This window comes from Lipotes vexillifer, unplaced genomic scaffold (genome assembly GCF_000442215.2).
Source record: "Lipotes vexillifer unplaced genomic scaffold, Lipotes_vexillifer_v1.1 scaffold225, whole genome shotgun sequence".
Lineage (NCBI taxonomy): Eukaryota > Metazoa > Chordata > Mammalia > Artiodactyla > Lipotidae > Lipotes > Lipotes vexillifer.
Window position 1 is genome coordinate 1358367 of NW_006787630.1, and position 10132 is coordinate 1368498.

Here is a 10132-nt window from a genome sequence, read left to right on the forward strand (position 1 = left end):
AAAGAGAAAGGTGACTAGGTAAGGATTCATTTTAAATGTGTGATAAGATGTGAGAGAAGCAGGGGGACAGTTAGGAGTCACCATCATCTAGACCAGGAGTCAGCAAACTTTCCCCGTAATAGGGCCAGATGGTCAATATTTTTGGCTTTTGGGGGCCAGAGAGTCTGTCTTGACTGCTGGGCCTCGTGTTGTAGCCTGAAAGCCGCCATAGATGACATGGATGAGTGGGCGTGGCCGTGTGCCTATAAACCTTTATTTATGGACACTGAAATTTGCATTTCATACCATTTTCATGCACCGTGAAATATTTTTCTTTTGTTTTTTTTACATTTAAAAATGCAAAAACCATTCTTGTCCGTGATCTGTGCAAAAACGCGCAATGATTCTAATTCAGCACATGGGCCGTATTGCCTAATCTCAATCCTGTATCTTAAAGCAGCATGGTCCAGTAGAAATGTAACAGAAGCCCCATGTGTAATTTAACATTTTCTGGTAGCCACTTTAAAAAAAAAAAAAAAGTAAAAAGAATCAGGTAAGATTATTTTTAATAATACATTTTATTTAACCCAGAATATCCAAAATGTTATCATTTCAACATGTCATCAACCTATATAAAGCAGGTATTAATGAGATATTATACATTCTTTCCTTTGTATTGAGGCTTCCAAACCTGGTGTGTCTTTTTTTTTTTTAAGTTTATTTAATTTTTGGCTGCGTTGTATCTTCGTTGCTGCAAGCGGGCTTTCTCTAGTTGCGATGTGCGGGCTTCTCATTGCGGTGGCTTCTCGTTGCAGAGCACGGGCTCTAGGCGCGCAGGCTTCAGTCGCTGTTGAACCCGTGTCCCCTGCATTGGCAGGTGGATTCTTAACCACTGAGTCACCAGGGAAGTCCCCCAAACCTGGTGTGTCTTTTACTCTCACATCTCAGGGTGGATTCTGAGCTTCCACTGGGAAAACTCCATCCCTACTTAGAATTTGTAACATTTACAGACCCAAGATGCTCCAAATGTACTTAAGAATTTTCCAGTGACTGAATCAAGTATCCGTTTTGAAATTGAAGCATGAATTAATTAAAATTGAACAAAATGTAAAAATCAGTTCCTCTGTGGCACCAGCCACATTTCAAATGCTCAATTTCTACATATGGCCGGCGGCTGCCACATGGGGCGAGGCAGGTGTAGAACATTTTGGAAATTTGTGGGATGTTCTACAGGACAGGGCAGGTCTGGGTGTGGGCCATGGGGATGTGGACTCAGAGGGTGCGGTTCAGAGAAGCAAATTGGATTAAGGGTGTTTTAGTACGGTATGAACGGGCGTGACCATGCATCACGTGTGTTTAGGGAGCGAGGATGGTGACCATAGGATTTAGCACCTAAGCAGGACATTCTGCCAGGGGACGGGGACGCTGTCAGTGACTACATTGGGAGAGCAGATGAATGGGGTTACGTGGTCACCCTACGTGTGGGTGACGTGAGCTGCAGAGGGGAGAGATGTGGGCCCTTTGGTGCCCAAACCGAGACAATCCGAGGAGATGCGGACAGTGGTCACCCTAACAGCACATGAAGGACAGGGACCTTCCTGATAGCATCTGCTTGCACAAAGTGGGTTCAGCCACAGAATTTTTTTTTAATGTAAAATTCACATAACATAAAATTATCCTTTTCTTTATTATTATTATTATTATTATTGGCCACGCTGTGTAGCTTGTGGGATCTTAGTTTCTCAACCTGGGATTGAACCCGGGTCCCCGGCAGTGAAAGCGCTGAGTCCTAACCACTGGACCGCCAGGGAATTCCCTAAAATTATCCACTTTTAAAGTGACTGATTCAGTGGCATTTAGTACATTCACAGAGCTGTGCAACCATCACCTCTAATTCCAGAACCTTCCATCACCCAAAAAGGAAACCCCACCCTCATCAGCAGTCACCCCCTCCCACTCTCCCGCAGCCCCTGACAACCATGAACCCACGCTCTGTGTCTACGGATCTGCCTGTTCTGAACGTTTCCCATCAATGGAATCACACTCTGTGTGTCCTTCTGTGTCTGGCTTCTCTCACTGAGCATCGTGTTCACAGGGTCCATCCACGTTGTAGCAAGTGTCAGGGCTTCACCTCTTTTCATGGCTGAGTGATGCTCTCCTGTGTGGAGGGACCACGTGGGGTTTCTCCATCATCTGTTGGCAGAGCTATATTTTCATAGGCACGACTTCGAGATGCCTGTCCCGTCTCTTAGTTCTGTGAGTTGGCCGCACACATGGAGCTGAAGAGGAGATGCTTTTCCACCCCTTCCCAGCTCTCCCCCCAGGGAGTCTCTGCAGAGTCTCACATTTGCCACGGTTGTTTCTGTTGTAGTTTGTCAGCAGCTTTCGGGAGACAGAGTTGGAGACCAGCTGTGTGGGCTGCACGGTGCTCAGTTACTGGTGAGTTGGGGCCTCCTTGGAGGTGGAGGAGGCTTGGTGCTTGCCCGAGACACTGCAGAAGATTCCAGCCAAGAGGCGCCCTCCCTCTCAAGGGCCAGTGTCCTCCCCGCAGGGAGGGCAATGCCAGCATCCTGGTGCGTTTTCGGCTGCACTTTATGCAGCCGGCCCTGTGGACACCGAGCCCGGGCCTGGAGGAGGAGCTGCTACAGCGGGGACTCCGAGAGAGGCTGCAGGGCCGCGGCATCCCCCTGGCCCCCTATGGCACCATCGCGTCCGCCCAGCTCACAGGCGAGTGGCCCCAGAGACACGGCGACGTTGGGAGGGGCTGGAGGGACATGCTGGGGAAGGGGAGCCAAGTGAAAGTCGCACTAAACTTGAGGTTTTCCATAATCGCCCCTCTTGGTGACAAGGAAACATATATCCATCGCTTTACCCTCTATGGTCTAGGCCAGGTGGCGGCAACCTATAAATATTTTCATCTTTGCCACCCATTGGGTCTCTGTCCAGATGGCTCAACTCAGCTCTTATAGCACAAAAGCAGCAAAGACACTATATAAACAAACAGACACCACTGTGTATCAATAAAACTTTATTTACACAAACAAGTGGTGGGCCGGATTTGGCTCCTGGCCCCTGGTATAGAAATAAGGGTAAATATCATGCTCTAAAATTCTAAGATTGCTGTGCGTTATGATTTGAGAGCCAGGCATGAGGTCAGACTGCTCAGATTTTAAAACTGTTGCCTTGCCCTTGCCCTGCAGGACATTTACAGTCCCCTCTCCACCACTCCCAACACACTCAGTGAGTCTCAGTAACCTCGCCAGCACTAAGAGCTTTCTGCGGGGATGGAAATGTTTTGGGTCGGTGCCATCCACTCTGGCAGCCACCTGCCCCATGCGGCTTTTGAGCTCTTATCATGAGGAATGGAATATTTCATCTGATTTCATCTTTGCTGATTTAAGTCAGAATTTAAGTGGATCCCAGGTGGACAGCGCGGACCACTGCTTTGCAATACAATGTTGTCAGAGAACCTCAATGCTTGCTAAATGAGCTTATATCTCTTCTCCGTTTTGCTGCAGGAAGCCAGAAGGAGCTGCTGACAGAAAGAGACTTAAAATCAGGTATGTTTTGTTGAATGGATAAAGAAGAGGTGGTATATATATGTACAATGGGATACTACTCAGCCATAAAAAAGGATGAAATAATGCCATTTAAAGCAACATGGATGGACCTAGAGATTATTATACTAAATGAAGTAAGTCAGAGAAAGACAAATATCACTTATATGTGAAATCTAAAATATGACACAAATGAACCTATCTACAAAACATAAACAGACCCATGGACATAGAGAATAGACTTGTGGTTGCCAAGGGGGAGGGGCGTGGGGGAGGGAAGGATCGGGAGTTTGGGATTAGCAGATGCAAATTATTACATGTAGGATGGATAAACAACAAGGTCCTACTGTATAGCACAGGGAACTATATTCAATATCCTGTGATAAACCATAATGGAAAAGAATATGAAAAAGAATGTCTATCTGTGTGAGCAGACAGTTTAAAAATGAGGCACTTTGAATTATTCAGAGCCAAGCATGATTAAGAGAAGGCATTATTGTTTTTGTTTTGTTTTTAAGTGATGGAAAGTTGTTATTAAAAGGAAAGACAAAAAATAGTTTTGGGAAAACAAAAGAAAAAAGAGTAGGTATCACCTGGAATCTCATTGCTTTTACTATTTTGGTGACTTTCCTCCCAGACAGCTCATGACCATCTACAGATACATTTATTTAGCTTTACATCAATGGTCCCCAACTAGGGGTGATCCTGCCCCCACCAGGGGACACAGGGTGATGTCTGGGGACATCTGTGGTTGTCACGATGGGGGGTGCTCTTGGCATTCAGTGAGTGGGGCCGGGGTGCTTCTCAACATCCCACAGTGCCCAGGACAGCCCCCCCGGAGAATGGCCCCAAATGTGAACCTACACTTCAGTGGCAAATTTTATGTTATGTGTACTTTATTACAATTTTAAAAATTAATTTCACCTATTTCTTACTTAAAAAAAAATTTCTTTATTTATTTGGTTGCACCAGGTCTTAGTTGCAGCAGGAGGGCTCATTAGTTGTGGCTTGCCAGCTCCTTAGTTGTGGCACGTGGGCTCCTTAATTGCGGCTCACTGGCTCCTTAGTTGTGGCTTGTGAACTCTTAGTTGTGGCATGCATGTGGGACCTAGTTCCCTGACCAGGGATTTAACCCAGGCCCCCTGCACTGGGAGCTCAGAGTCTTATCCACTGAGCCACCAGAGAAGTCCCCCTATTTCTTTTTAAAAACATGGCGGGACTTCCCTGGTGGCGCAGTGGTGAAGAATCCGCCTGCCACTGCAGGGGACACAGGTTCGATCCCTGGTCCGGGAAGATCCCACATGCCGCGGAGCAACTAAGCCCGTGTGCCACAACTACTGAGCCTGCGCTCTAGAGCCCATGAGCCACAACTACTGAGCCCGTGTGCCGCAACTACTGAAGCCCACGTGCCTAGAGCCCGTGCTCCACAACAAGAGAAGCCACCACAATGAGAAGCACACGCACCACAACAAAGATTAGCGCCCACTCACCGCAACTAGAGAAAGCCCGCACGCAGCAAGGAAGACCTAACGCAGCCAAAAAATAATTAAAATAAATTAATAAATAAATAAAACGTGGCTGATAGAAATGTAAAAGTACACACATGGCACACATACGCTTAGGTTGCATAGCCCCGGCCCCGGTGCTGACTAGCGTTCTCATGTGTTACATCTCTGTACTAATTCTGAGAAAATTATTTCAGAAACATTCAAAGAAAAGGAAGCAGAGAAGAGATGCCTTCCACGCTCTAGAGTTTCCGCGTGGAGAGCAGACGGGAGAGATGGAGTGAGGTCAGGATCGCGGTTCTTGTCTGCCCTCAGGTCACTGTCCAGGGAATGCCTTTTCCTGCGGGAACAGCCAGTGTGTGACAAAGGTGAACCCGGAGTGTGATGACACGGCGGACTGCTCTGATGGCTCCGATGAGGCCCACTGTGGTCAGTCTGCCTGTCTGGCCTGTTTTCTGGGCTATGTCCCCTTTCCAGGTTCAAGTGCTGGCTCTCTGGCCCACTGTGCCCATCACACACAGACACGTGGTCCTGGCATTCACTGGAGCTGGGCAGAGAAAGGGAGTGGGCACCTGTGATGTGACAGGAAACCTGAATGGCAAGCAGAGAAGGGAGACCTTGAGGTGTGTGGAGTGGAGAGCCTCGGGTGAGAAGGAGAAAAAAATCAGGTCAAACCGTGGGAAGTCTTGAATGCCAGGAACGGGGGTCTGTCCTATAGGTAGTGAGGAGTCACCAAAAGGATGTGAGCAAGGGAAAATTACAGTTGAAATGCTGTAAGAGTAGCGAACATTTTTCTAGCAATGCTGGCCCGTGCAGTAAGGTGAGAACAGTGGTTTAAATATTGGAAAAGAAGAGGGGAAACTATCATAATTTGAATTTGATTCTCTAAATGCATCAATAAATTAGCTAAAAGGGTCTCAGAAAAAGAAGACAGTTCAACAATAGGGGGAAGATAAGACAAATACACATAAAGAAAGCTCTTGTTTTGCTTTATACAATTAATAACAGGTTAGAAGATATAATGGAGAAAATCATACTCTTGATTAATAGCAACACAAAATAAAATAAACTTGTGTCCTGTGTATAATAATAATTATATAGAATTACGAACCATTCCTGAAGGACATAAAAGCAGACTAAATAAACAGAGACACGGCATCCTATGAAAAGATGGACATATAAAGATTTTGAAACTTGCAAAATACATGGTGAGGGAGACATTCATAGCGTCTGGTACCTGGCTGTGGAGGATGATATAGAGGTTGACTGAAATTGGCAGGTGTGGTCGGGGGGTCCCCAAGACTCCTTCAGATTCAGTGATTCACGAGAAGGAGTCACAGAACTCAGTAAAGCTGTTATATGCGTAGTTATAGCTTATTACAGTGAAAGGATACAGATGAAAATCAGCAAAGCAAAAGGTGCAAAGTCCAGGAGAGACCGAGCTCAAGCAAGCTTCCAATTATCCTCTCCCAGTGGAGTCATGTGGACAGCGCTTAACTCATTCTCCCAGCACCATATGTGACAACACACTCAAAGCACTTCCAACCAGGGGAGCTCACCCAAGGCTTGGTGTCCAGGGTTTGTGTTGGGGGTTGGTCACATAGGTACATAGCATCCATATAGCTAACTTTAGGGTATGATTGTCCTAGAGCTGCTGAATCACAGGACCTCAGGCTGAGTGGATTAAACAACAGAAATGTGTTCTCTCCCAGCTCTGGAGGCTAGAAGTCCGAGATCAAGGTGTCCGCAGGGTCGGTTCCTTCTGAGGTTCTGTTCCATGTGGTCTCCCAGCTTCTGGTGGTTTGCTGGCATCTTTGGCATCCTTTGAATGCGGGGGCCACGGGGACAACAGACTGCAGACAGACATGCCAGGAACGTGGCCACACTCCTGCCTTCTTGGGGTCCTGGATAGTGATCTCTGTCTTGCAGACTGTGGTTTGCAGCCTGGCTGGAGGACAGCCGGCAGGATTGTGGGCGGTGTGGAGGCATCCCCGGGGGAGTTCCCTTGGCAAGTCAGCCTCCGAGAAAACAACGAACACTTCTGTGGGGCCGCCGTCATTGGCGCCAGGTGGCTCGTGTCTGCTGCCCACTGCTTCAATGAGTGAGTGCATGTCCCTGAGGGCTCAGAGCCCACCCCACCCCTGTATCCCACCTACCTTCCACTCTGGGAATGCCACCTTTCCTGGGTGTCTTCAGAGCCCCTTGGAACTTATTTCCTTCCTCCCTCCCTCCTTCCTTCCCTCTCCTTTTTAAAAATTATTTATTTATTTATTTATTTATTTATTTATTTATTTGGCTGTGTCAGGTCTTAGTTGCGGCGTGTGGGAACTTTTGTTGCGGAGCGCGGGCTCTTCGTTGCGGCGTGCGGGCTCTCTAGATGTGGCGCGTGGGTTTAGTTGCCCCGAGGCATGTAGGATCTTAGTTCCCTGACCAGGGATTGAACCCATGTCCCCTGCATTGGAAGGCAGATTCTTAACCACTGGACCACCAGGGAAGTCCCTCCCTCTCTCTTCTTTTTGTTAAATCTGAATGCATTAATTTTTTTAATTGTGGCAAAATATATATAATATAAATTTACCATTTTTAAGTGCACAGCTTGGTGGCATTAGGCACACTCACATTGTTGGGCAACCATCCCCCACATCATCACCAGAACTTTCTCATCCTCCAAACTGAAACTCTATCCCTTTTAAACCCTGACTCCCCAGCCCCTCCCCCAGCCCCTGGCCCCGCCATCTACTTCCTGTCTCTGTGGATCTGACTCCCCCAGGGACCTCCTGTGAGTCGAATCAGACAGTACTTGTCCTTTTGTGACTGACATTTCACTTAACCTCTTTGCAAGGTTCATCCACGTTGTAGTGTGTGTGTCATTGCTTCTTTCCCTTTCATGGCCAAATAATATTCCAGTGTGTGGATGGACATGTGTTTATTCTTTCATCCATCGACGGACACTTGGGTTGTGTCCACCTTTTGGCTGTTGTGAATAATGCTGCTGTGAACATGGGTGTGCAAGTATCTGAGTCACTACTTTCAATTGCTTTGGGTATAAACTCAGAGGTGGAATTGCTGGGTCATATGGTGATTCTGTGTTTACCCTTTTGAGGAAACACCATCCCGTTTTCCACAGCAGCTGCCCCATTTTCCATTCCCACCAGCAGTGCACAAGGGTTCCAATTTCTCCACGTCCTTGAGAAGTTCCTTTGACATTTATTGTAAAGCTGGTTTGGTGGTGCTGAGTTCTTTTAGCTTTTGATTGTCTGTAAAGCTTTTGATCTCTCCATCAAATCTGAATGAGACGGGGCTTCCCTGGTGGCACAGTGGTTGAGAGTCCACCTGCCAATGCGGGGTACACGGGTTCGTGCCCCGGTCCGGGAAGATCCCACGTGCCGTGGAGCGACTAGGCCCGTGAGCCATGGCCGCTGAGCCTGCGCGTCCGGAGCCTGTGCTCCGCAACGGGAGAGGCCACAACAGTGAGAGGCCCACATACCGAAAAAAAAAAAAAAATCTGAATGAGAGCCTTGCTGGGTAGAGTAATCTTGGTTGTAGGCTTTTCCCTTTCATCACTTTAAATACATCATGCCACTCCCTTCTGGCCTGCAGAGTTTCTGCTGAAAAGTCAGCTGATAATCTTACAGGAGTTCCCTTGTATGTTATTTGTTCCTTCTCCCTTGCTGCTTTTAATATTCTCTCTTTAATTTTTGTCTTTTTGATTATGATGTGTCTTGGTTTGTTACTATTTGGGTTGATCCCGTATGGGACCCTCTCTGCTTCCTGGACTTGGCTGACTGTTTCCTTTCCCAAGTTAGGGAGGTCTTCAGCTGTTATCTCTTCAAATATTTTCTCAGGCCCTTTCTCTCTGTCTTCTCCTTCTGGGACCCCTATAATGTGAATATTAGCATGACTGATGTTGTCCTGGTGTCTGTTAAACTGTCCTCATGTCTTTTCATTCTTTTTTTTCTTTTTTCTGTTTGGTGGCAGTGATTTCCACTACTCTGTCTTCCAGCTCACTGATCTGTTCTTCTGTCTCATTTAGTCTCCTTTTGATTCCTTCTACTGTATGTTTCACTTCAGTTATTGTATTCTTCATCTCTGTTTGGTGGTTCTTTATATTTTCTCTTTGTTTAAAATGTCTCACTTCTTACTCTGTGCATCCATTCCTCTCCGGAGTTCTGTGATCAGCCTTACGATCACTACCCTGAACTCCCTCTCGGGTAGGTTGCCTATAGCTCTACCTCACTTAGTCCCCCTTCTGGGGTTTTATCTTGGTCCTTTGTCTGGAACATGTTCCTCTGTCACCTCATTTTGTCTAAGTTGCTGTTTGTATTTTTATGTGTGTGTTAGGTTCGTTATGTCTCTCAACCTTGGAGAACTGGCCTCTGGAGGACACGTCCTATGCATCCCCGCAGTGCACTCCCCGCTCATCACCCAAGCCACATGCTCTAGGGGTTCCCTCTAAGAGGGCTGCCTGGGTGCTTCTGTTGTCGCAGGCTGACTATGTGGGCGGTCTAGTAGGCTTGGTTGGCTGCCAGGCCCTGTCTTATGTGGATGCTGCTGGCTGCGGTCTAGCGGGGCTTGGTCACAAGGTAGCCGGCTGTGGGACCCTAGGGGGCCTGCGGCTAGTGCTGGCTCACTGGTGGTTAGTCAGGGTCCTGAAGACTCTGGGGCTGTTGCCCAGCCACTGGGTGAAGCCAGATCCTGGGGTTAGTGCCAGACTCCTGGCAAGCAGAGCTGGTTCCTGGAGTCTGGCTGCAGGGCCCAGGGATCCCAGAGCTCGTTTCAGAGCATTGTTGGTGGTGGGGGGAAGGGGCGGGTTTTGGCTACAGTTGGGTATGGGTTCTGGAGCGTCCCAAAGGTGGCCTTGGCTTACTGGTGGGCAGGCCTAGGGTCTGGCCTTCAATGCGGGATCATGATTTTCTTGCATCTGGTGTCCGCCCTCTGGTGGGCAGGGCTGTGTCTAGGGGCAGCTGTGGGCTCAGGGGGGTGTCTAAGGCAGCCTGCCTGCTGATGGGTGGGGCTGTGTCCCCGCCCAGTTAGTTGATTGGCCTGGGGCGTCCCGGCACTAGCGCCTGTGGGCTATTGCGGGGCGGGGGG

At 48.0% G+C, this 10132-nt stretch overlaps 1 protein-coding gene across 1 annotated transcript in view; it reads left to right on the forward strand.

Annotated features, from left to right (window-relative positions):
• TMPRSS9 (transmembrane serine protease 9) overlaps positions 1–10132 on the forward strand; it is a 30233-nt gene that overhangs the window by 4278 nt on the left and 15823 nt on the right. Inside the window, exons 3-6 of the mRNA XM_007460374.1 lie at positions 2546–2710; positions 3502–3539; positions 5357–5470; positions 6971–7142. Of these exons, the coding sequence (XP_007460436.1) occupies positions 2546–2710; positions 3502–3539; positions 5357–5470; positions 6971–7142 (489 nt within the window). The remainder of the gene's footprint in view (positions 1–2545; positions 2711–3501; positions 3540–5356; positions 5471–6970; positions 7143–10132) is intronic.